We start from the raw sequence: 27,672 nt of genomic DNA on the forward strand, positions 1-27,672 counted from the left end.
ATAAACATGCACCAACATTGCAGTCTAGAAAGTCTTTGCAAACTAAACAAATTTAAAAAAGAAAAATTAGGTGTCTCTGAATTTTTGTATTGGTGGAAGCTAGTCTGTCTGAGGAAACTTTTAAATAATTCTGAAATGAAACGAGATTGGTGTGTTTGAGAATAGAGACTAGCAATAAGTCTGTCCTACTGATTTTGTTGGTTAGATTTCATGTCTGTTTTATTTTTTACATGTAAGCCTATATTCAAAAGAATGAAAATTATATCGATAGGGTAATTCTTTATTGTTTGTATAGTCTATATAAAACAGTGTTTTATATTTTTTATCTTACATTACTGTTCAGTGTACTTTTTATAGGTTGCTATAGAATCATTGTTTCTATGTGTGTTTTCAGATTGACATGTTGAATAAAGAAATTGATTTTCTTTGGCATAAAACTAAGTATAGAGTCATGCAGGGAAAACCTTTGGAAAACAAATAGAGCAATCCCCTTGTCAATGCTAATGTGTCAGCTTTTCAAGCTCCTTGCATGAGTGGAGTGATAAGCAATCTAAGAACAAGCATTTGGTATTGATTCTCCAGCCTCAAGTAACAAGTTACTGCTTCACTTCTTATTGAGAATTAAATCAAAATAATTTGGTGCCTATATTATGTCTTGTGAGAATTCCTTTGCATGATTTATATCCTGCAGTGGAGGAAGATAGATGTTGAAAAACCACATGACTTTACAGTTGTATAACTTTTTATCTTTATATGAATAGTGGGTATAAAGGTTCTTAAAGGTTGTGTAGAACAGTATTATGGAATCTGCATTTTTGTTAACGCTGATGGCTCTATGTAGATTTTTCTCTTTGAGAAAAACAGCAAGTGGGAAATGCTTATTTGTTAGGGACGCACAGACCATTTTGCAGATCAGAGCCGATTATTGCTTAAAGATAATGTGAGAAATAAAAGTTCTGTACTGTTCATGGTTCTCACAATTAAAACAGGAAACTTTAGCTGGGCACTCTGTGTCACAGATGTGTCAGAGAGTATTGTTTTTTTTGAGAGTAAAAATTCATTTTCAGAATTTACCAGCTGATACATGATTTAAGTTAATTTCAGAGAGGCTTAAGAAATCAGTGATACATTGTTGTATAGTTGGGATGTTAAAAATAAATGCAGTTAATCTTAAATATTTCTCTTAATGTTCCCTCTTACTCCCAAGGTTTAGGACACAGTTTTAATTTAATTTTATTATTACTTATTTTTCGTTTTGTTGGTGATGGTATTTTTGAGGCAGAGTCTCCCTCTGTATCCCAGGCTAGTCTGGGACTTACTATGTAGCCCAAACTAGCCCCAGACTCATGGCATTCTTCCCGCCTTAGCTTTGTGAGTGCTGCGACTACAGGCCTGGCTATTTTTTTCTTTTTCTTCTTTTGAGATAGGCTCTTGTGTAGCTCAAGGTGGTCTCCAGCCCACTATGTGGCTGAGGATGACTAAATAGAATTCTTATTCTCCTGCCTCTACTTCCCATGTGTTAGGATTATGGATATGTAATGTTGAAGTTCAAATTCAGTGCTCTATACATACTAATGGCTATTCCTGACATTTGTCATCATCACCATCAGTATCTCATTTGAGTTACTGCCTCAATGTGTAGCCCAGGCTGGCCTTAAATTTATAGTCCTCTTGCCTCAATCTCCTATATGCTGAGATTATAGATTTATACTACTGTACAGTTTCATGTGTATCAAACTCAATATAGCATAGCTCTGTATGTGCTAATGCCAGGCTTCTTAATCCTATTCTTATTTTCAGTCACTGTCTCAATGTGTAGCCCAGTGCTCCTCCTTCCTCTTCCCTTTAAGTGTTGGAGTAAATATATGTGCTACTATGCCCACCTTAGCATTTTTATTTTTTAATATTGAGATTTATTTCTTCTCCATATATACATATAATATATTGGTTTGTGGTTTTTGAAAGGAAGTTCCACATCCAGACTTACATATTTGATAAAAGAAGTCATAAAAATATGGTACATCTAAAGTTCTGATATACTTGTCTCCAAATGAGTTCTAGCAGTTGTATGTGGAATTATCATTGAATGTTGGCAAACTGATTGCAGAGTAAGTATTCAAAGTACAAAAGATCAAGAATGACAAACAAGCTAGTCTTAGAAATTCATTGAAGGATTTATTGCACAAGACTTTATTAAATCTAATTGAGGGATGTAGTATTGGTACAAGGATAGATAGGCTTGAAAAGGATCTCCTCATCTTGTTGTTTTTCTCTGTGTGTAGGTGTGTCTGCCTGTCTGTGTATGTGTAAAAGACCTAACATATCACCAAAGTTGTCTCTGCAGAGCATAGAGGGCATGTAGTCATTGCAAACATCGGTGCTGAGTCAGTTGGACGACCATATGGAGAAGAGTTAACAACAGTCCCCATATTGCATCAGAATCCGTTTCAGCCCACAGCTACAGTTGGCCGTGCACAGTGTGAAGCTGCGGTCAGGTTCGGTTCAGTGAGTTGATTGGAGCATCAGCAGAACACAGATCACTGATCAAATTGTACAAAAAGTTGCAGAACCTCAGAACTCTCCCTAGGCATCCTTCTAATCATCATCCTTAGCCCCTCTCCAGAGGTAGCCATTATGTTCAATCCCAAGACTATAAATTACAGTTACTTTGTGCATTTAGTTTGTACACCATAGAGATACAATTATATAGTAGGTGTCCTCTCCTGCTTTTTCCATTCAGTGTTGCATTATCACATTTATTTATGTTGTTACATGTAGCTGCAGTTCTTAGAGATTACAGAGTGGCGCTTAAGGGGATGGGATAGCCACATACATCATTTGGATTTCTGTCTGCACAGGAGACTCATCCTGTCTCTTCCTTACCCCATTTACTTATCTGCTTAATAATTTGTTTTTGTCAGTGTACTGATGGATATTTATTTATGCTTTAGGTAATCTAGTACCATTTGATTCTGTTGTCCACATTTCTCTGGCTTCAGCTTTTAGAAGATGTTTTAGCTGGCTCCTGTATCCCTTTAACATTTACCCTGTATTGTGGTAGCAGTGTTGTTTCGAGCAATTTCTTGCTTTTTGCACAGCAAGGTATCTCAAACCCATCTATGTATTTTTTTTTTTACCCTGCTCCTAAAATTTGCTAATTATCTAAATAGCCCTAATTCTTTTCATTGGATAATGGTGTTAGAAACCAAGATCTGAAGCCAGACACAGTGGTGCATACTTGATAATCCCACATTTGGGAAATAGAAGCAGGAGGATCCGCTGTCAGGAGTTCAAGGCCATCCTCAGCTATGTACTGAGTTTTAGGCCAGCCTAGGTTGCCAGAAACCCTGTATTAGAAAAAGACAAAATAATATCTGGGGAGATGGACAAGAGTACTTGGCTGGCTGTGAAGGCAGGAGGATGCGAGTTCAGATTTCCAGTACCCACATACAAAGCTGGATGTGGCTGCACACATCCCGTGTGTGTGTGTGTGTGTGTGTGTGTGTGTGTGAGAGAGAGAGAGAGAGAGAGAGAGAGAGAGAGAGAGAGAGAGAGAGAGACAGAGACAGAGACAGAGACACAGAGAGACAGAGACACACACACACACACAGAGGTCTGTGGCTCACTGGCCTGACAATCTATAGTCTATCCTAACCATCAAGCTCCAGTCTCAAGGGAATAAGTCATAGCGTGATAGAGCAGGACATTGTGCCCTGGCACCTGTTCATGAATGTATGGGTGTGTACTTGCATACCTGTGCTTGTATACTTCCCATGCACATATGCATAGAACCTGAGAGCTATGCTAGGTGTTATGGTTAATGTTTATTTCAGAGTAGTTGGTTAACACAAAATGGGGTTTCCATTTGTGTGTGTGTTTTGTTTTGGTACTTTGTTTATTTTGATTTTTCTTTTAGGGATGGAGGGGAGAATAAATGAGAATATGAGGTTGGGTAGATAGGATCTAGGAGGAATTCAGAGGGGAAAGAACACGATCAAACTATAATGTATGTAAAAACATTTTTTTTTAAAAAAAGCCCTGATAAGTAAAATACAAGGACCGACTATGGTTGGAACATTTTGAGAAGGTACTTTGATCCCAAACACCAAGGAGATCTACCTGAGAGTGTGTCTGTGAGCCTGTTTACATAGAGGAGTAACTGATGAAGAAAGGCCTACCCTGAGTGAGGGCAGAACCTCATGGAGGGACCCACACTGCATAAAAGGGCAGTCGGGAGGAAGGTGGTTGGGCAAGGCGAACCAATGATGCTCTTCACTCTGTGCTGCCTGTGTCAGGAGGGACTAGATCCTTTCAAACCATGAACCAAAATAAGCTTTCTCCTTCCTTGAATTGCTCTGGTCAGGTGTTAGGTCACAGCAACAGGACATGTATTACAGAGCTGTTTAGCCCACAGTGCAGGAATATATGTATTTATTTATTTACTGGTTTTGGTGGTCAGTCCGTACTCTTTGTTGTTCTGCTCACATTGCTGTAGCTTTAATTCTCCTCATGCACGTATCAAAACTATTTTAGTATGTAACTGTCTTTCTGTATACCATGTAAAATTTACCAACTCTCTCCTGTTTAGATGTTCTAAGCTGTTCAGTTCAGTATTTGTTGTGGAACCAGTCTTTGGGATTTCTCATTTGTAAACAGCAACCGTGTTTATTAGACGCGTGCGTGCTCATTTCCCACTCCCCTGGCCTTTGGCTCCACTCTTCCCTTTCTGTTACATTGAGTTTGACTATTTTGGTACGGTGTATATGTAGAATCATCCTGTCTGTCTGTCTGTGTCTGGCTTATTTGACTCATCATAGTGTTCTCAGAGCCCATTATACTGTATGCACCGTGAGACTCATGCTGACAGAATGCCATAGGCCACTTGGCTTGAATGGTAGTGACTTGTTTTCTTCCCGCTCTGAAGGCTGGAGGTTTAAGATCAAGATGTCACGAGGCTCAGTTTCCTTTGCAGTCTGTGCTCTTGGCTTGCAGGTGGCTGGCCTCTTGCTGCTTTTGCACATGGCCTTTGCTCTGTGTGCTGGCATCCCTGGTGTCTGTGTCCAGATCTCCTCTTCATATGAGGACACCAGTCAGATTGGATTAGAACCCGCTCTGACAACTCCATTTGAACTTAATTGCCCCTCTGCAGTCAAATCCTAAAGTATTGTAGAGCCTCCGGCATGTGCATTCTGGGACATGGGACATAGTTTATCAGATAACATTATATAGCTTATATTAAAATCTGATTTCTTTCTAATCTTGGATATTATTCTACTGCATGGATAGGCATACTTCTTTGATCCATTTGTCTGTCAGTAAACACTAGGGTTGCCCCTGATTCTTGGCTGTTGAGTCCTATGGCTGTGCTAAAGGGCATGCATCTCTCTAAGACCCTGCTTCCATTGCTTTTGGATATGTAACCAGAAATATAGTTAGGTAACAACATAATCCTGTTTGTAATGTTATGGAGACCTAGTAGCTTATCCATTTTACATAGCAATGGCAGTCCACAAGGGTTCTGGTTTTCTCACATCCTCACAATCAATTTGTTATTTTGAGAGTAGCCCATCCTAATGAGTATTAGGAATAATGCATGTCCAACATAAAGAAATGGGTATACAAAAAGTTTATAAGGTTCATCATATCTTGTATGGCTCAGGAGTAACAGTAACATTTTTAGATTTTCATCTGTGTAAGAGTGTATGCTCATTATAAATATAACCACTGCATAATTTCAACAAAACTATTATCCTCTTTCATTTTTTTCCATTTAACATTGGACCATGCATTTCCTGTGTCATTGAATTTTGAAGTACAAGAGTTTTTATGGCTCTGTAAATAATGATTTAATTATTTTCTGATTATTGCTCATTATATTTTTTCTAATTCCTTCCCTCATATATAATCTTTTAGTGAGGATGAAAGAACATAAATCCATATATTTCTGACAGTATACTTTCTTTATATTCCTAGGGAGAGATTTATAAGGGTAAAGGTTCTTTTTTACGGTTCTAGAAATATGTTTTGGGTTAAAAATAATCTTCAGGGAGTTTGTTCTGATATTTCCTGTTAGCTGTGTGGGGATACTAGTGTCACCTGGCACTGAATACTACTAACTCGTTTTAGAAATCCTTTCCAATAATGTAGGCAAAAATGGTTTTACCTTTAAAAGAATAGATGCATTTCTCTGATTATCAATGAAAATATGTAACTCTCGGTATTTATTATTCTTTCAATAATTCAAAGCATTCTGTAATTTATGTGACTAGAAAATGGCATGTTGAATTTTTAGAACTACAAGTATTTTTACAGAGAAAGGAGAGGCTGTTAATCTTAACCTTTAAGACAATGTGAGATGCTCAATGTTAATGCTAGAGTGGTGTTGAGTTATTGATGACTTCCTTGGTACGTAAGATTTGTGGGCACTAGTCAGTGACAACTGCACAAAATATAAATATTTGGGGAAAAGGAAGTACGCTGTAACCTTAAGAATAAGTTACTTTGATCTAAAAGTCTGGTGTAGTACTTATTGACTTAATAGGAATTACCCATTCTCAAATGGTAAACAAGGTTTGACTAACTGAAAAATAAAGAGATGGCTTTATATAAAAGCTGCAAAGTATTGATGGAATTATAAAGATTGGAGAGATTTGAATGGGAGAGTGGCCAAGCAGGGAGTGGCCACTAGTTGGTCTGTAGCTGGAGAGTCCAGAGTTCTTAGATGCCCTAGTCAATTCAGAAATCCTAGGTACCTCTGCACAGATGTGTAATCTTAATTTTCTTTTTTCTCTCTGGGAAAAAGGAGACAAGTTAAATTCATGAAGAACTGATATCAGAAGACCTACTGACTTGTGTTATCTTTGGGGGAAATGTAGATTATGTCTCTGAAACCCACAATTTGTTGGAGTAGATGCAGCTTGAAACTATTAAAGATAAATATAGTAACTTTTCTCCCCTCAGAAAACGTATACCTTAGTACAGAGAATAAGGATGTCTTTGAGCAGCATAGTATTTGTTTGGAGTCAAAGTCTACAGGTAACATTTATACAAAGAATGATTTAGGTCATCCTAAATAGGCTGGGCCTGATACAGAAAACAAGGATTCTGGTCTTATGAGGCACATAATCCTATAGTATACTTAAAAACAACCATCTTAATTTTGCATTCTACATGCTGCTAGATCAGAAGTCAGAGAGCAGATGAAAATTCACGCCATCATTGATATTTTAAAACAGTACACTGAAGCAGAAAAAGCAGTTAAGTGTTTATACAGCCTCTAAGAGAAGCAGAGTGTAACTCCTCCCTTTCCAGTGCTCCATGCTTCTTCTCAGAGGTGCTATCTCAAAATAGTCATGCACAGACTATTCTACATAAAAGAGTCTGTGATAACTGTGCTCTTCCACAATGTTATTTTTCACTTAATATGCATTTTGGATATTTTATATCTTCATATTTTGATCCATTCCATCCACGGCTACATAGATTTCAGTTGTGTGTAGCACTATAATTTCTTAAATGTTCCCTTAAGATTAGATAGTTAATGGGTTTAAATTTGCTTTTGTTTTTCAATTAAAATGTAACACTGAAGTGAAATCCTGCATGTGCATGGTATACGTTTCTAAATATAATGTTATATCAAGGTCTGTATTTAATGATGGGCTACCCAGGTTACTGTCTGAGATGGGTGTGGGTTTTCTTTCTTCATGGTGGGTGTTTTAGTCACCGCTTATCCAGACATTAGTAATATTTCACTTTGACAGAGCACTTTGATGTTTTCACATACCACTGTTCATTACCTCATTTGCTTCCTAGAAGCTGGTCGATGGGTGGATTAGTTTTATTACCTGTTCTTGACCAGGAGGCCTTAAGGCACAGAGTGGCTCCTGGCTTGTCCATTCCTTGGTGGTGACTGGGTCTCCTCATCCCAGGCCCAATGCTAAGTTCTTTTAAAGTGATTCAGGACCTTTGGTGATTATGGGCCCACTGATAAGAAATGTTCTGCTGTCCTGGGACTCTTCCCTTTCTTCCCTCTTCTCTGCTTCCAAGTCATTTGCTTTTTCAAGAAGTCTTACAATTTTTCTCCTGCTTAGGCATCTTTTATCCAAAATGCTTGGGAGGAAAAAGTGTCTAGATGCCCATTTTTTAATTCAGAAAATATTTCTGGATGTACTAAGGAGATAGTCCAGGGATAGGACATAAGTGTGACATGGAATTCACTTATTTCAGGTGTACTTTTTACACATAGCCAGAAGGTAATTTTGTACAGTACTCTAAGTACATGCATTTTGACAATGACCTATTATTTGAGGTCCAGGTAGACTCTTGTGGCAGCAAGAGCTGGCTTACAAAACATCTTCTGATTTTAGAATGTTTTAGAGTATGGATTTTCAGATTAGAGAAACTCAACCTATAGTATGCTTCCCATTAGGAAATTATATTCTGTGAACACATTCAGACTTTTAATTTAAAAGGACAGTATGGCGCCTCTGTGGTCTTTGTTCCAGACTTATAAAGCCTGAAGTTCTATAGAGGGAGACCCTGAGAACCTAAACATCGGAGAAGCCAGGATAGAAGGTAACAGAATTTGTGTCCTCCTGCTGACTCAGCAGAGGACTAAGAGACCAGAGATCAAAGACCAGAGAGCAGTGAGATGGGAGATGTCTCTTTCCTGATTCTGCATGAGTGCGTGCTACCAAATGTCCACCTTGCCTACTTTAGATTGCCCAGCTCTTGTTAAAAGTATTGTGTTTTTGAGGCAGAAGCACCTTCTTTGTAGACCCTTTTTACAATGGTAAATTTACCCTACTATCACGGAGCTCTCTGTATTTACTGCTCCCCCACCCCCTTCAAACTTACTTTGTTGTGTTTGATTGTGTATGGGACACAAAGAGAAGTGGTGGGCAGCCGGGGGTGGGGTGGGGGAGAGACTTTGGAAGGAACAGCAAAGCAGAGGCAGCAGAGTAGACCTCAAGTCCTTTTTGCAGCATCTCTTGAAGAGTTGTGCTCATTAACACCATGCATGGGTACCCCCGCCATATATAATGTTGGCAATGTTCTTGGGATCAAACAAGTACTTCTATGATAGATCACATGTCTCATGGGCACTGGGGATGTGGAAGTTTGGCATCAGCTATGGGAAGACCCCTTGCTTTGCTGCCACTGTGTTATATGGATATTTAGAATTAATCATCTCTACTGTCTGAAGCACAGAATGAGTTATAGAGCCACAGAGTTCAAATGATTCATACTTCTTAATGTTTTTTCCTCTTAGTCAAGCTCAACTGAATGCAGAGTTTTCACTATAGGAAGCCAGAGAAATGTCCTCCACAGTGTGGAGGCTGTAGTCACAGACAATTTCTTCATGTCTGGCTGGTACTTTGTATGTTACAAGTGTTGCATATTTTTTTAATTCAAAGTATAGTATTTTAAAGCGTACTTCGTTTTAAAAATTTCCATAGAATAAGAATCCTGATTGTAATGATTTTGTGCTTTGGGAAAACTGTTGAAAATTTCTAAGCCTCACATATTTTAAATTACCATTGATGAAGAAAGGTCTTTATCTGCAAACTGATCATAATAACACATGGATTTTGTTTCACTTTTGTATTTATATGGTCATTTATTAATTTTTTTAAAACAGAGCTAAGTGCTACGCAATAGGTTTGCAGAGAGGGTTAAATAGGATAGCAAGTATAAACTTCCTTAAGAAGCTCCCAGCACCAGGCAGTTGCCCAAAATCACTTGTAATAAATATGATTCCATGATTGTTAAATTCCAGAATTATAAAGAACGTTTTAGGACTATAAGTCTGAATGGATTTTAGTTGTGTTTGTTGGAGTTGTGTTACGCCTGTGGGTGACTTTTGGAAAATGAAGGAGATAAAACATTTGTGCCACATATTTTTATAGTTTTTGAAGGCAATTTTCAGTGCTCACTTTGTGCCAGAGACTCTAGGCACTGACACAGTTTCATAGGTCAACACAGGTGGGCTGAGGAGGGAGCTAACAGTGTTGTGGGGGATATTACATAAGAACAGTAGTTACAAAGATGCAAATTTCTTTGGATATGCTGGGATGCATATGGACATGTTCTTGGAGGAAAGTTTGCTTATGGAGATATTTGGACTCAGGGTGAGGTGGGCTGGTAGAGAGCAAAGGTATCCAGGGTACTCATGCTCCGGTGGGCTTTGACATAGAGACTAGGTGATCACAGCCTGAAGCTGGGGTGAGCAGTGGGTCAGAGTCCAGAGTCAACACTCAGTCCTGAGGGCAGGGCAGTGGCATGATCACTCTGCTGCCAAAGAAATATCATTACGGCTTTAGTGTTGGACTACTCATTTGCTGTACTGCAACAAAATACAGGCGGCAGCTAAATGCATGCATAGGAACAAAATGCTTACAGACCAGAGAGAAGAGGCCCGTTAATGCTTCTGTTGCCCTTTTAAGGGCTTCCTATTGATGATTTGCTCTTTTCCAAAGTTCCACCACTTCCCAGTGACACCACCCTGGGGACCAAATCCTTAACGTGTGGACCTAAGGGGGAACTTTCTAGTTATACTCAAACCATAGTAGATTGAGAGGGACATTGGATTGTGGCAGGAAGAAGAGCTAGGAGAACGATTGGGAAGTCTCACTGTCATTACCACCACCACTCTGACCACTGCCCTCTCGAGGAGTGCCTTACCTCGGGGAGGGGGGGAATACCTTAGTATTTCCAGCGAGGTGCCCAGAGGTCTGATCTACTTGACGTGTCAACTTGGCCATCCTCATACCCCCAAACCTGAGGCGCTAGGTCATGACCCAGAGTGGCCAAGACAGTGAGTTTGTGAGCAAGCATCCTGGTTAAAACACAGGCATGCTGTAAAAACGAGACACATCTGTAAATGCCTCTTCTACTTCCTAGAAGCTGAAATTGAGAAACATGCTATAAAGTGAAGATGAAATTTAACTGATCATTTGCTGGAGGAAAAATGATTTATTGGCTCCCACATGCAGAGCCCCGAGAGGAAGCATCCTCCTCCATCCTCCTCTGCCTGGGCACTAATGATTGATAGCAGCTCCGTGCTGCTGCCAGGGCGGGTACTCTTGGAAATAGCGTAGTAGGGACTTTGCAAGAGAATCCCATTTGGCTAAGTTACTGCTTTTGTGAGGTTTGCTGCATCTTTATATTCTTCCAAGGAGAAGATGGTAAATCAGTGTAATTGCTTCATCCCAAGGCACTTTTATACTGTGAAGGAAAAAGGTCCTGTTAAGAAACTCAAATTAACTTCTGCTGGTTAGACTATATGGAAAGCCTCTTTGAAAGCTGCATGTCATCCAGCCTGGCAGTTTATTTATCACGGAACAATTCCATTAGCGCCTGACACTTGTTCTCATGGCATGGAGGCTTAGGCTCCCTCAGGAAAAACAGTTAACCCTTGGAAATGCAAAGCTGTCATTTATCTGTCATCTCTCTCTTTCAAAATTCACTGGAGGATATTTATGAGAGAGATTTGAAAGTCTTTATTTCCAGGGAGATAGAATGGAGTTTGGACCCAGAAAATGATCAGTAAAAACTTGGTGTAATGTGTCCCATTCCAGGTTGCAGCAGCAACTCTGCTACTGTGTTAGTTACAAAATGCTCTTATTATGGTATTATGTAATTTCTAAGAAATTCCATATACAGAATTCCACCTTAAGAATGGTATAAACTAGGGAAATGGGTTTAAATTAAGGCTCTTGAAATCTTGGGATGTTCTGGGACTAGATATTAGATCATGGCTAGTGTTTTTTTCACTTGAAGTGAATATGCAGGGTTTTTTTTTTTTTTTTTTTTTTTTTTTTTTTGTGTGTGTGTGTGTGTGTGTGTGTGTGTGTGTGTGTGTGTGGTTTTCTTTTTTCCTTACAGAATTTGCAAAATTGCATCCATCAAATAGCAGACCTTAAAAGAATGAACAGAAATTGTCACTATTTGAAAATTAACACCCCTCAGCCTGGCATTTACTAACAAAGGATGGGGGCACCATTTGTCAAAGCTTGTCAGGGGGCTGTCCCCAGGGAGGCAGTGCAGTGGAGTCTAGGAATTCTATGTCTGGTGCCAGACTGCCGGGCTTCTAACTGCAGAGCTGCTGCTGACTGCCTGTGGGACGGGGCAAGTTAGTTAACCTTAGAGCCTCCTGTTTTCTTCATTGGAAAATGAGGATAATGGTTCTTGGGAGTTTTGAGATTATTAAATGAAATAATTCATGTGAAGTCCATTTGGAGAAGCTGTTGTTATTGGAAAATTTAATACAAGTCAGATGTCTGGGAAGATGGCATAGATCACCTTCAGATTTATTTGGGATATTTGTGGGTGGTTTGTCTAGGTGTGATGTTATAGTTCCTCCCAAAATACGGTATTGAGGTGACCCAGGTGTAGAATGCCTTCAGCCTCATTGATATTCTGCAAGAGCAATCAGAGGACCTAAGGCTGAGGTCTCTAAATGCTCCCAGAGGATTCCCTCAAGACTGAAGATGATAAGATGTAGTTTTGTGGTTGGAGACAAACAAGGAAGAGTGGGATACACTTATAAGCCGACGGCAGGATGGCAGACAGCTTGCATAAGGCCAGCAAGGTAAGTAGAATGAGCGTGGAGCTGAAATTGCTTTACTCAAAGAGGAAAAACCAGAGTAAGTGAGCAGAGACATAGTGATGCTCTTGGGGGACTTTGGGGACCATTATGTGCGTTACTGAATGGTTCTCCTCAGCAGGCGTGTAACTGCCGCTGCTGTCCCCTTCATTACTCCCCTCACCGGCTCCCTCACCTCTGTCACTTCAGTACCACCACCTGTCTGACCACTGCCCTCTCACGAGTTGCCATCGTCACCACCCTTCACCATCATCACCTTCCTGTTACTGCCACCGTCCTCCCGATCCCCAGCCTCAAACACCTCACACACCCATCACACCACGCTCTATTCTAGTTTCGCCAATTTGACCGACATTTCCAAGTTACAGCTGGCCCTTCATTGTGGGAAAGCTGAGGTAGGGACTCAAATAACTAGTCCCATCAAACCTACCACAGAGAGAGAATAGACCCTTCCTTCTTTGCTTGTTTCTTAGATTTCTCTACCCTTATACAGTCCAGGACCCAGCCCATGAAATGGTGTTGCCCACAATGGGCTGGGTCTTCCTATATCCATTAATAATCAAGACAACCCCCATAGATATGCCCACAGGCCAGCCTGATCTAGATAATCCCTCACTAAAACCCTCTTCCCAAGTGATTCTAGGTCGTGTCAAAATTAACCAGCACACTCTGCCAGGACCATCACCGTCTCCTCAACAGGCCTTCTGCCCCTCACCACCATCACACCTCACCGCCATTACTGTCTTCATGGTCAGCATCACCACCACTCTCCTAAGCACAATAAGGGGCTGCAGCTGGGAGACTTCGTCTTTTTACCAAACTGGAGCTCCGTCTCTCCTTGACTCTGACCTGTTTAATCCTGGCTGCCTTTCTGTCCACCATGTCTATAGAGGGGATTTACAGGTAACATATTGACAGCCTCGCTTTTCTCTCTTTTGAGACAGGATTACTGATCTTTTATTGTTTGCTTTGTAAATAACAAAAGATGGTAATTAGTTTGACTCAGAAATTTCACTTAGAAATTTGGAGTGTTTGGTTAGATTGCTTAAATTATACAGTGTCTGGTATCGCCAGCTGAAAGCAGCAGAGTATCTGAGGCACAGTCTTCTCCTTGCCACCCACTGCTTTTTCTTCTCCCTGTTCACCTTCTTGGTGTCCATGTCCCTGTCCGTGTGCTGGCCCAGTACTCAGCTTGTCTGAAAACTGGTCTCCAAAGCAGGCTGCTAAGCCGTCTTTGATGGATGATGTAAGAAGGGGAGAGTGCTCACAGTGTTTTTTAATCCTCTGCTTTTGGGACGGGACCAGAGTAACCTATTGTGAGGGAAGTAGTAATGACAGGCTAGCCATGGGCAAAAACAAGGGAATTCTGGCTAAGGAAGCCAGGTTGTTTGCCAAGGGAGAAGGTCGCCTCCCCAAACTCTTGAAAGCCACTCAGCAGTAGTCTGTGTATCTGTACCGCTCATGGGTTCGTCTACTCAACCCTCTCCTAGGCCCAGTTCAGAGCTTGTCTATATTCCCACCCCACCCAAGTCTGTGCTGTCATCTCCAGTGCCTGGAAGACTGCTGCCCACACTGCTGCTGATTGCGTTCTTTCTCCTTTCTCTCATTCTGAGACAGCTTCCCAGCAGTAGGGGGATTGGTCATAGCCCCGATTATTTCCCTTGCATCTGGAATTCAGGAATTGGTTGTGGACTATATTCCTGCTGTTTGAAAGGTAGTCTTTCAAACACGTGGTTACCATGCTGACATTCTCTAAAGAACAGGAGATGGTCATTCTCATCTCCGAAACGCAGCTCTTCCCCAGTCCCCGATGTGATCTGGAGATGGTTTGACTAAGTTCCCCAGAGGTCCCCATGGAGACCCCATGCGTGGTCCCCAGTGTGGTGGTATTGAGGGGCTGGGACTTTTTAAAAAGTGGGGTCAAGTCTAGCTGATCACTTAATTAGAAAGGGGTTTTTATACTTCTCTAGACTCTGGTTAGTTACAGGAGTGAGTTGCTGCAAAAAGTGGGCATGGGTGGCAAGTCCTTTGGCTTCCTTTCTTGTGTGCACTCCATGTAATGCCATCTACTGTGTTATCATGTAGCCAGAAAAATCTTCAATTTAATCATCATTAAATAGATAGGGCAACCTGACCTTGGACTTTCACCCTTCCAAACTAAATGGACCTTATTTTTTCATAAGGTACATGGCCTCAGGCATTTTCTTCCGACAACAGAAAATGATGACTGCTGAACCCTAAGCTCTGGAAACATACCAGAAGTTAAGATGCTTTTCTTATAAAGAGTAAAACATGATTCCAGTCAAGGGCTGAAGTTGGCTCCATGCAGCCTTTGCTGACAACCTCCTCCATGGGAAATGACAGTTTATTTGGAATGAACATTCCTATGTGGGTGGGCTGCACATGGATGAGTACATCAGGGAGGGAGGCAGCTCTTCCTGGCCAGCTGAATCTGCTAGGTCAAGCACTGGGCTCAGCTGGCGGGGTTGGCTGTACTCACCAGCACCATTTCTTCCAGGGAGGGTGGTGTGGGAGAGACTGGATTATGCTGATGAATGAGCCGAATTTTCACGACAACATTGGCAATGCCATGAGCCCTAGTTGGCGTTGTTTACAATATGTAATTTTGTTGTTTGTGCTGCAGTTCTATGTTGTATGGTAATCCCCCCCCCACTCTCTCCCTGTCTCTCTCTCTCTACCCCCCCCCCCCTCTGTGTGTGTGTGTGTTTTGGAAGAAGATAATTATCTGTTGTTTGGAAACTGTAAAAAATTATAACTGGTAACATACTGTTCTTCATTGTTCTTTTTGCAAGTGAAATAGTGTTTCTTTGTTTCATCTGCCCTGTTTGCTTCTGTGAGGCCTGTGTTTGCAGTAATTTCTTCCTCAGCTTGTGGACATGGCCTTTAGATAGCTCAGCTAAGCTACCTCTTGGTTTGGTGACACCTGCTCATCTCTTGGGAGAGATGAGTAAAGTATTTTGCATTTGTCTCTCTTGCATGATGTCCTCTTAAAACATCTTTTTGGTGGTCTAACTCTTATCCTAAATTCCTTGTCTTGTTTTATTTGTTTGAGATAGGTATCACATCCTATTGCTCCCACCTTCCAAGGATTGGTTTTATGGACATGTGTGACCATGATGGAGAGGTCTTGATTTAGAAAAGTTAACCTAGTAATAGCATCACCCCTTCCTATCTTTGTCTAACTGATATTGTGAGGACACTTAATGGACACATGAGTGGTTGTTTGGTTGTCTGTTTTCCCTCAGCAAAAGGAAGAAGCCACCAGACATCATTGTTACTTAGTTTTGTATGTAAGTATCCTTATATATATATAAGTGTCCTTATCTTGCAGTTCAGAATAGATTAGTTTTGGAAATGATGAGGCCTTCTTGTCTAGATGTTTCCTCAACTCATGTACCATAACTGGCTTTGGCTTGAGCCCTACATGAGACTTGACTTTAGAGATTAAAATTAAGTAAATGAAGAATAATCAGAAATATTTTTATTAAATTTTTGATTTTTTTTTAGAAAAACTAAAAATATGTCTTTTAGAAGGAGTTTATTTAAAAGATTCATTTTTCTGGGTTTGCTATGCATTTGTTATAAATAATAAATAACATTATGGCAGTTGACTGCCACACTTCTGTGCAAAATAAATAAATGCATTTGGTGATACACATCTGAGGGATGTGATTCTTGTAATTTTTATGGAAACAAGGAAAAACTTAACAGTTGATAGAGATTTTACCATCTGTTAGCCGAGAAGAAACAGTGTGGCATTTACCAACTTTAACAGGTACACCGGCCTGCCAGGAACAACGATTATCTAAAACTGGTCCCTCATCCTCAGGAAGCTGACCTAACTCTCTAACTGGAGGGGAAAGGCTTATTTGCTGCTAAAGCAGATGGCATAGCCATCACATTGCTCCAGAGGCATGGCAGTGAGGGATGGGAGCTGCTCTTTCATGGTGATCTGGAGAGAAAGACCCTGTGATGGTTGATGAGTGCTTGTGCGGGGTTCCTCCTGCAGTTAGTGCCAGGTGGACTAGTCAAGTGGCTGCTATCTGTATGAGCAAAAGCACTGAGCACTGGTGGGAAGGTGAAGGTAGAGACACCCATGGAGAGATGGGAATTGGGAAGTCCTACCTTTCCCTTAGAGTAGCATTTGCTGTAATACGCTCCTGACATAACATAGGAGGACTGAGTTGCTAGTTAAGGAGGAGTGGTTGGGTTGCCTTTGGAAAGACCTCCGCTCAGTGGAGGCTACAGAGCTACATCAAACAGAGAGGCTAAAGAGAAGGCACTGGGATGCAGGGCCTTGCTTTTTTGTGATTCCTTTAATCTCCTTTGATGACAAGAGGGTGATTCTACACTCGGTCATCCGGTGTCACCTGATGGCATGGATGCACAGTGTCGACCTTGTGATGGCCTGTGAAAGAATGGCAGGTGCATTTCTTCTGTCCCAAGGGTGCCCCATCCTTTCTGCCAGAAGCCATACTCTGGCCATACAGGCAGAACCACCTGGGGGACTTTTATCTAGCCATGGACTGTCTTTTAGGATGGTTTTGTTTTTGTCTCTTCAAACTCAAAGGGTCTGAGAGTAAGGGGTTTATTTAAACAGGAAGTGCTTCCCCTCTCCTCCAGCTTTCCTAAATTCCTACCCGACTCTTATTCTAAAACCCTGGAAATATATTGTGTCCGATATTCGCTGATCTGATTTTGGTGTCCAGCCTCTCGCTTTGGTCTTAAACATTTAAACCTTGTTGCAAAATAAACTATAACTTTTTTCCCTCCTCTGCCAATAACCCTGCATGTTTTTGGTTGCATCTCCTATTTGGAGTCCAGTGTGCTTGTGCTGTCTCTCTCAGGCCTTTGAGGGAAGTGTTTCTCAGATCTGCACCTACAAAGATACCAAATGCAGGCTTGTCAGGTTGAAAGCGTTTTCTCTTCTTGTGGTGTTTGTATTTTTTACAGGGGTGAAGACATCTTGAGCCAGAGGAATGATTCTCTAGTTCTGGAATTTCAGTCATCAGCCAGCAGATGCAGGAGGTATAATTTTGGGTGTGGGGGCCTCCTCAGAAGCCCAGCAACCATCCTAAAGGACCACCTGCCTGCTCATCTTGCATAAGGCCACTCCATGTGTCACTCCTGTCTTGTGTGTGGTCGGCTCAGCCTGGCTGAGGGTGGCCTGCATGGCATGTGTGTCAAGATCTCTGTTTGACAGTTGGCACCCTGAGTGCTACTCCCAGGGTTAAATGTGCTGGAGAGAAGGGAAGTTCACATGCATGCAATGCCAGGTCCTGTTTTTTTTTTTTTTTTTTTCTTTCTTTTTTGTAAGTGCCATTCAAAGTTAGTCTGAAGTTAGAAGTTGATAATAGTCTCCGTTGTTCAAAGCCCACTTCATGCCTCTGCATCATAAATCATGTGTCTTCCATCTCATCACTGTGTGAAACCCATGGAATGTTTACAGAAGCTGGGGATTCGTAGGGCAGGCACAACCAGCAGCATAGGGTACTCACAGCTTCTCGTTTGGATTGGAGGCCTGGTTCTATAAATGAGTGTGTGTCGAGGGTCCCCGTTGTGCTGTTCACTGTCACCTCAGCCATGCTCAGAAAATGACTGTGATATTGGAAGGCTGAGCCTCTCTGTTGGTAGAAGATTTTTTTATGTAAGGACACTGGTTGGGCTCCCAAACCTAATAACTTTGGGTAATGTACTAAGGATGAATTAAAATGCTAATGGTCTCCTTGCTCTGGATATTTTAGCATTCCCTAATTTTAAATTTAAATTAAATGCCTCAGGGGCAAGAGTAGCCTTGCCAGAAGCATGTGTAGTATCATCCCACAGACAGTGACTTTAAAATATGCCCTGACCACATGGGCCCAACTGGGATGAGGAGTACTTTTTAATCACTGTGGTTTTTTTTTTTTTTTTTTTTTTTTTTTTTTTTTGTGTGTGTGTGTGTGTGTGCTCCCTGCATCTACATGACACAATCACTAACGAAGGCTATTTAACTTTTAAAACATTATTATTTTCACAAAGTTCTTTTGAACCCACAGATCCTTTGATTTTTAACCATTTGTTAATAGCAGTACCCTGGATTTCAAGACACCTAAGTGTCCTAGAGCTTTCTTTTGAATTGCCAACACAACCTCTCATTTTGACCTTCCACAATGCCCTAAGCCATCCCTACCTTATAATGGAGACACTGAGGGGTAAATAGGTTGTGTTTTTTTTTTTCCATCTCCTTTCTGGACCATGGAGAATTTTATTTAATAGGTAGGTGTCTTGGCTCTCAGCTTAGCCCTCTGTTTTCTAGATCAAGCCAAACCAAATGATGGCAAGGCCACTGTCATTCTTTACTGGGGGATGTGTGTTTTCCTGTTGGGTAGTGTTGCATGCCTGCACTAGGCCAGTGAGCCCAGGAGCCCAGTGTGTTTCTTTCATCAGGAAGAGAGTCACTTTCTCATCCCTAGTTGAATAAGCCCCTTTATTCTCCCCTTATGAGAAGAATGGCACACTTTATTTCCCCCTTCATACTTCCAGTTGTTTGGTGTCTGGCCACTCCATGGTTGTATTTTGGTGACTAGATTATTACTTTTCTTCAACCAGAAGGCTTAGTTCCTGATGACATTGATATAATTCAATTTCCATCCTTTCCCTTTGTCACCTATACCCCTTCCTCCTAGCACATTTTTTTATGGTTAGTAGGAGTGATAATGTCAAATATATCAGAAGGAAGAATTGATTCAGTAGTCGTTTGACGACTTGACTGATTAGCAGAGATCAGGAGAAGACTCATAACTGTGAAATCCACTGCAGCATGGAGTTTTAACAGCTCTTTAGGGAGCTAGTTAATGATAAAATCACTACAGAAACACAGCCATGCCACACACACACACAAAAATCCCAACCAGGAGCATTCCCATATAACACTCAGAGGCAGTGTCATGAGAGGAAGTAGGCTCATAATTTCTATTTACACATCGAAGTAATTACCGTGGGCCCGAGCAAGGCACTCAGTCTTCTGTCAGAGTTGCTTACATAGTTCCTTTCTTGTGTTATCAGGCAGAGGAGTCTAATTCTGGTTGGAACTTGTCCTACGGATTTTCCCTCTGGAAGAATGTGATTATCAGACATGGAATTCAGTTGGCCTGCTGAGCCTGGCTTTAATCTCATCCTTGTTCTTGCTGTCATTGCCATTTGTCCTTTAACCAGATGTATGTGACTTTGGGCTTGGCTCTTTAATTTTGGGGGTTGTTCTCTTTCCTTTCTCCTGGTGCAGTGTCTATGAACCAGATAGGAGTGCGTTACGAAGGAAAGAACGAGAAAGAAGAAGCCAGGAAGCGCAGCAGGACAGTGGCGGCTTTAATTCCAGTTACTCTCTCTTCAGTGAACCCTACAAGGTAGATGGTTTTCAGCTGTTCATCTCCCCTTTCTGCTTCTGGGAATGTCCTGTGAAGGAGTTGACGAGAAACCCCAGGTCGTTTTTGACCTGGGAAGATAGGCCTGTCACTGTGGCACCCCTTCCCCACAAATTAGATTGCAAGGCTATGTGGGTTGCTGTACTTCATAGGTTAAATGTGACACTGAGACCCACTTGCTATGATTTTTATCAATAATTCAGACTTCATCTCTTTGGTTTCAAAATTAATGCCATCTGTTATGTTTTCTGATCTCTTAAATACTATTCAAAAGAGTTTAGGTTAGATATTTGATATGTGTGGCTCATGCCAGGATCAAGGCACCTGTTAGGGCTAATGAAGTTGGGGAGGGTTCAGGATTGCTCAGTGATGGAGGTAAGCAGCTACCAAGCCTAAAGACCCGAGTTTAATCCCTAGGACTCAAATGGTGGAAGGAGATAACCAAATTGCAAGTTGTCCCCCCCTTCCTCCTTCCTTCCCTCTCTCCCTCCCTCCCTCCCTCCCCCCTCTCTCTCTCTTCTCTCTCTCTCCTCTCTCACACACACACACACACACACACACACACACACACACACACACACACACGCACGCACATATAACATAACATTTTTTTAAAAAGAAGTTGAAAAATCACTTCTAATTTTAACCAAAGATCAGATACTGAGACAGGCTGCATACTTTTTCCCACAGTACAGAGGTCACTTCTCTTCCAAATGTAATATCTTCCAAGGTTCACGAACGTTTCAGGCTGCAAAAATATGGACAATTTAGGGTGGGGGAATTTTGCATATTTGATCTCCTATTACTTCTCACTTTACTGTGATTCTGCTAGCCTCACACATTGTTTCTGACAAGAATAAATACTTATTTAGAATCTGGAAGTGAACTTATAACTGAGTCAAATCTAAAATTTCAAGAAAAGCTTTTAGTGGTTCTGCAAAACAACTATAATTGAATCCAAGAAAGACAATGTAGAGCATTTTTTTGAAGTTACAGGAGTAAATTTTCTGATTTCCAGGCTACATAAATAAATAAGTTTGTATGTATAAATAATAATAATAATAAATTAATATAAATAATAATAAATACATTTTGGTTATAGCACAATATACCAAGGACAACTTTCTGTTTTTTTAATATGCACCCGAGGTTATCTATTACAAGTTTCCAGCTCTTGAATAATGTGGAGACTAACAGCTATCTTCAGATCCCACAAAGAAGACTTTGATTTCTTCTCTCAGCTCTCATTGTGAATGTGTCAGTCTTGGACGTGTGACCCCATGGGCACCTGTCCACTGTTTTCTATGTCTTGTCTCTAACATCATGGATATGTTTTTGTTTTTCCAGACTAACAAGGGGGATGAACTCTCCAACCGCATCCAGAATACGTTAGGAAATTACGATGAAATGAAAGACTTTTTAACCGACAGATCCAACCAGAGTCATCTTGTCGGTGTCCCCAAGCCGGGTGTTTCTCAGACTCCCGTGAACAAGGTAGATGAACATTTTGTGGCTGAGTCAAGATCCCAGCCCCAGCCTTCATCTGTCTGTAGCACTTCATCTTCCACACCTGCAGCTGTCCCTGTGCAGCAGAGTAAGAAGGGCACCATGAGCTGGCAGAAGACTGGGCACCCACCATCCGATGGCCAACAGAGAGCAGGTAAGGAGGGGCATTAGGCAGTTGCTTTATGCAGATCTCAAAGAACCACAATGAAAAACCTATTCACTGTGTATGGAGTCTCTCATCCTCATCATCACTGCCTTCTTCTTCCAACTCAGCACAACAGGGCTCTCTCAGGACCTTGCTTGGAGATGGTGTTGGCAGACAGCAGACAAGGGCCAAGCAAGTGTGCAATGTGGAGGCGGGGCTTCAGACCCAGGAGAGGCCACCTGCAATGGCAGCCAAGCACAGCAGCAGTGGACACTGTGTTCAGAACTTTCCTCCATCCTTGTCTTCAAAACCCAGCCTGGTCCAGCAGAAACCAACAGCATACGTGCGGCCAATGGATGGCCAAGACCAGGCTCCTGATGAATCTCCTAAGCTTAAGTCATCCACAGAAGCTGGTGTGCACTGCACATCCTACAGAGGGGTCCCAGCCAACAAACCAGAGTCAGCCAGATCCAAGGCCAAGCTCGCTAAGTTCAGCATCCCCAAGCAAGCAGAGGTGAGTCCATTCTCATTGCAGTTACATGCAACTAAATAGTAGCATGACTTGGAAATGCAGTTTTCATATTCCTCTCCCTCACACCTCCCCATTGATGTGGTGAGATTTGTAGTCCTCAGACAGAAGTTATAGTTTTTAAAATTCTCAAATTCATTATACTCGGATTATCTTACGTACTGAAAATATATCTACACATATATGTATGAATGTATTTGTGTTTATGATGTGTAGGAATTACTTAGGGAAGGAATGCCTCCTTTGGTTGAGTTCATGAAGTTTCATGAACAAGATAGTATTGACTAAGATATATAGTAGCAACATAAAATACTTCAAAGGCTACAGTTCAGCTTTCAAGGAGGTAGAGTTGTTCTGTAAAATAGTATAGAACTCTTAACACTTTTATCAATTTTGAAAAGTTTTATGATAAACTTCTTAAAGGAAGTCTCATAAGAATCTGCAAAGTATTAAATCAACACTGAGTCTGCTTGATATTCCAATATATTAGCTATCCCACTCACTTTATAAGACTTGTGATTCAGGTACATTCATATTAATTAAACAGAATTCTTACTCGGGCTCTTTGTATGACATGAAAATGTTCAGCTATATGAGCATATTCTCAGAATGAATGAAGTATTCCAGTTCATACATACTCTCCTGGTTTGCATTTTGACTTTGTTGTAGCACATTTGTTCATTGCATTACACAATGTGTGGAGTGGATGCATTGAGTGTGAGAAATTTAACAAGCCTGTCTCTTGACAGGTTGTGGGAAAGGCAGTGACTAGCTGCTTGAACAGTGAATCTGAATGGAAAACAATCTTTTTAAAGTGGCATGTCTCATACCATATTCCAAATTGATGATAGTTGTCAAGAACACACGAAGAGGAATTACGACTGTGCACATGTGCTTTTGTTGTCTCTCTGTGATGTAGCATAGGAGCTGAAATAGTCTTTCTTTAACACTGTTCTTAGGAACTGCTAAGTCGTTTTTCCCTTTGACATGTTCTTCTTTAAAGATGGAAGAAAAATGCGACCAGAGTGTTCTTTACATCTTAATTCAATTTAATAACCAAAGGAAACAAAAGATTTGGCATTTCCTGTTGTGTTTTTGACAAGGCTGAGCATAGCATTTCTGTGCCATCATCTTGGAATTCCCCATGGGCCATTTGGGAGATAACCCTGTTACCCAGAGACTGTCACTCGAGAAGAGACTGTCTTTTGCACTCCAGGAGGTATTTACTAAGGTTTTAATTAGGAAATGTGATGACGTGCACCAGTAGCTTTTTTTGATTACACATTTATGATGTACTCTAGCAATTAGGAAGCAGGAATCATTAGAAATAATGGAAGCAAAATGTAATTTCTCCAGGCATTTAAAAAATAATTATTTTGCCGGGCATTGGTGGTGCATGCCTTTAATCCCAGCACTTGGGAGGCAGAGGCAGGCAGATCTCTGTGAATTTGAGGCCAGCCTGGTCTACAGAGTGAGTTCCAGGAAAGGCTCCAAAGCAATGCAGAGAAACCCTGTCTTGAAAAACCAAAAAAAAAATTTCATTTTTATTTTTTTAATTATTTGTATATATGTGTGTATTCATCTGTGGGTATATACATATGAGTGTGGGTACCAGTAGGGATCAGAGATGTTGGATGCCTGGGACCTGGAATTACAGGTACTTGTGGCTTCCTGACATTGATGTTGAGAATCAAACTTTAAAATAGTAAAACATGTTCTCTAGGCATTGTTTGTAAAAGTTTGTAAGAAACACAAGGATACCACCATATTGGACTGAATTCCTCAGGATCTTTGGTTTTGTCATTGTTATCAAATAATCTCTGTTGGCAAAGGAAGTCTAGCTCATCCTTGAACAGTGGTAGCCAACTTAAACCACTAGGGTTCTATTTACACTTTTCCTTTTAGTTGATTCCTTGTTACAATGATGTTTTCCCATCATTTTCCCCAGTGACTTCAGTTTATTAGGTAACTATTTATTCATTTAGTGAGGTAGGTAGTTCTGGTTAAAAGCAATGAGATGCCTTTTCTATACCCGGTGTGCACCTTTGGTGAGTCATCAGTGCTCTGGACATAATCATGATGCCCTTTGAAGACCCCAGATCAGGGACAACTGTGAGAGATCAGACTGATGTATAGAAACTGTTTCATTGCCCCTACATACAACATTTCAAACAGACAGCCTGTTGCCTCCCCATGCCCTGGCCTGACAGTGTCAAAGAGGCCAGGCATGCATTGACAAACAGGAGATAACTGGAAGTGTGTGTGTTTGTGTGTACATGCGTTCGTGTGCACACATGTGCATGCAAATAGATGTTTGGCATAATGTAAGAACATTTCTCCTAAGAAAGTCAGATTGGTGGCTCCATGCAATGTAACTTGAGATATTAAAAATCTATAATGTGATCTCTATCTTCAGGATATTTATCCCCATGAATTGAATAAAGCACTTAGCTTTTTAATTTGTAACTTATCCCACAGTCACAACTAGTTTTAAAATTGGTCTTCTAGTCTCAAGTACATTCTCTAAATTTTACCATCCTTGTAGTGGAACAATTTTGATATTTGTTTAAAAATGAAGAAATTGTGAATCTCTTTGGGCCTGTTTTTATATTTCATCAAGTCTGTGCTCTTTCCTTTACAACAACTTCATTCTGTCTACTGCCACAGAGGGTTATTTGTTATAATTCTTTACTCTTTAATAATGGGTAATTAGTGTAGAAAAATCTAGTGCAGTTTGATGTGGAAGTTAAAGGCCTCAAGAGAATTCCTTAACCAATACACCTGCCTCTCAGCTGGTTTATCCCAGCTCAGTTTGGGGTTTAATGAAAAACATATTTTTGTTGTTATAGCTGAGTCTCCTATTCTTGACGCCACCCCTCATTAAGTGAGCCCCCCCTAGAGTGCCACTTGGAAAGTTATCTTTTGTTAGGTGAGAGACAGGGGACTTAACAAATGGCTGAAACATGCATTCTAGAACATCATAAGACAGGGCATGGCAAATCATTTCCAATTAAAGTGAGTTATTTTTGTTACACACACACACACACACACACACACACACACACACACACACACACACACAAGCATGCACACACTATTCCAGGTTTAGCCTTTGGAGACTATTAACGTAGAGGTGTAGAAACAGATTTTTGGGTGGGATTTGCAATTTGTATGAAAATACATATCTAAGTAAATATATCACTAAGACCCTTCCTGGGCATTGGGGTACACTGAAACTTAAGAGTGCCTAGTTTTAAGGTCTTTCAATCTCTGACTCATGGGGTAATGTAAAATTGTAACTAAAATATTAACGTCATTTGGAAAGGCACTTCACATCAGACTCAAATTAGTGCCTATTTATATGCTGGGCAGTAGGGGTAGGCACATATATGACAGAGCCATGAAAAGTATATTGTGCTTACCTGCTGGTGGAAGCATCTGAAGAAAGCATATTAAAGCAGGTCCCCACTTGCCAAGGTATCCTCATAGAGGAAGTTTGTATTGTCTGCAGTGGTATTCCAAAAGCTGTACACCTTATGCTCATTTTCTATTAATCAGGAGCAACAATTTGAATATGCTACTGCACAGACCTCTGATGATGGGCGTGGGAACATATTCAAAATCCGAGGGGAAAAGCCAACCCTATTACCCATAGCTGTGTTGATGTGGAAAGAGATCTCTAAACTTGAGTGCCAGTTAACAGACTATGTTAGGAGTTTAGTTATGATTGATACTTCATTGACAAGGAGGCTAGAGTAACTGTTTGGTTGATTAGATTTGCTTTGTTAAAATGTGCACTGAAATACTTTAAGATATATTGATTAAACATAGCATTTTCATGACCAGCATTTTCTAAAAATCACCATTTATGTCACAAGTAAGAGTAGAAAAGCAAAATGCCATGATTCTACAGAATAGCTTCCCAGAAAAGCAATTAACTGATTTTGTTCCAAGTTCACAGAAGATAAATGATGTAGGCTTCCTATTTCCTGTCACTCTTGGTTACCTTTGTATGAAAATGGATTTCTTCCAAATTAAAGTCGGCACCAGCCTGTCGGGCAAAAAGGCATCTGCAAAAACAGAGTGTATATTACATATTCACGCCAGTCGGAATTTCTTAATTACAATTGAGATGTATAATGTTTTCAAATCAAAGTATGCTGTCAGATTATTCCTTAAAGAAATGAGGGGTCTATGTGGAGCCAGGAGACTCAGTTTCACTAACTGTTGTCGTCTCATTCTTCCTATCATTCTCCTCTACTCTCCATTCCCCATGACAGGGAAGGCAGGTCCTGTGGGACAGAGTGGCTTAGCAACAGCACTGTGTATAACACACCTCCTGTCCACAGTATAGATGTGCACAGCCTCCTCCCTCTGAGAGCATCCACACCACGCGTGTGCACAGCCTCCTCCCTCTGAGAGCATCCACACCACGTGTGTGCACAGCCTCCTCCCTCTGAGAGCATCCACACCACGCGTGTGCTCAGCCTCCTCCCTCTGAGAGCATCCACACCACACGTGTGCACAGCCTCCTCCCTCTGAGAGCATCCACACCACGCGTGTGCTCAGCCTCCTCCCTCTGAGAACATCAGACCTTCCTTGTCCTGAAGAGGTTCAGAAGGGCAAGAGTCAAATACTCATCCCGCATGCGTCATGAAAGCATGTCATGCCTTCCTTGTTCCATCTGGGTCATTCTGAAGGTCATAATGGAGGCTAGCACATGGAAACACTTCTACTTTTTAGTCCTTTTATGTTTAGCCGGTGGATCCTAAAAGGTAAGACACTTAACTAAAAATGACTTCGGTTTCTTTAATTCTTGATTGAAAAATGTCTATTAAAATAGGTCCCCTGTATGAAGGTGTCCTTCCTGTTCCCTTGCCTCCTGGGGACCCTTCAGATTGATATTAGAAAGCTATGTTTTCTAGCTTTAAGGTGGGAAACCACTTCTGAGGGTAGAGGCCTGAGGATAGGCCCCTCAGGAGGTTATTAGCAAGCCTGCTTTGTTTTTCCTGTCTCTCTTTTCCCTTCTTGTAAAGTCCCCTCCCCCAGCAAACATCTGGAAGGATTACAAGACTGGCTTCTCTGAAACCACAGCCTTATGTGTGTGTTGATTCCAAATCTGGGGCTAATCAGGAGTCTGAGGCCTCTGCATTTAGTGGCACCATATAGTCCTGCAAGAGGCCTCATGCCGTTTACTTCATCTTCTTTTGTCAAAAATCACCTGCAGTCTTTCTGCTCTGTAAGAGCAGATTGGCCACAGATTGGCCACAGATTGGCCACCCTTGGCCACAGATTGGAGACTAGCAAGAACTGGGTTCAAATTCCAGGTCTGCAGCCTGTTAGCCAAGTAACTGTGAGCAGATCCACTGGGTTTCTACCCGTGAGAACTAGAGAAATTGGTAGTAGTTCTGTGGCAGAGTGTGTGTGTGTGTGTGTGTGTGTGTGTGTGTGTGTGTGTGTG

At 41.2% G+C, this 27,672-nt stretch overlaps 1 protein-coding gene across 1 annotated transcript in view; it reads left to right on the forward strand.

Annotated features, from left to right (window-relative positions):
* Aff3 (AF4/FMR2 family member 3) overlaps positions 1-27,672 on the forward strand; it is a 400,239-nt gene that overhangs the window by 3,341 nt on the left and 369,226 nt on the right. The window contains exons 3-7 of the mRNA XM_035452441.1: positions 2,345-2,495; positions 17,582-17,656; positions 19,893-20,013; positions 21,379-21,691; positions 21,811-22,196. Coding sequence (XP_035308332.1) covers positions 2,345-2,495; positions 17,582-17,656; positions 19,893-20,013; positions 21,379-21,691; positions 21,811-22,196 — 1,046 coding nt within the window. The remainder of the gene's footprint in view (positions 1-2,344; positions 2,496-17,581; positions 17,657-19,892; positions 20,014-21,378; positions 21,692-21,810; positions 22,197-27,672) is intronic.

The sequence above is a fragment of the Cricetulus griseus genome, assembly GCF_003668045.3.
Source record: "Cricetulus griseus strain 17A/GY chromosome 1 unlocalized genomic scaffold, alternate assembly CriGri-PICRH-1.0 chr1_1, whole genome shotgun sequence".
NCBI classification, from domain to species: domain Eukaryota; kingdom Metazoa; phylum Chordata; class Mammalia; order Rodentia; family Cricetidae; genus Cricetulus; species Cricetulus griseus.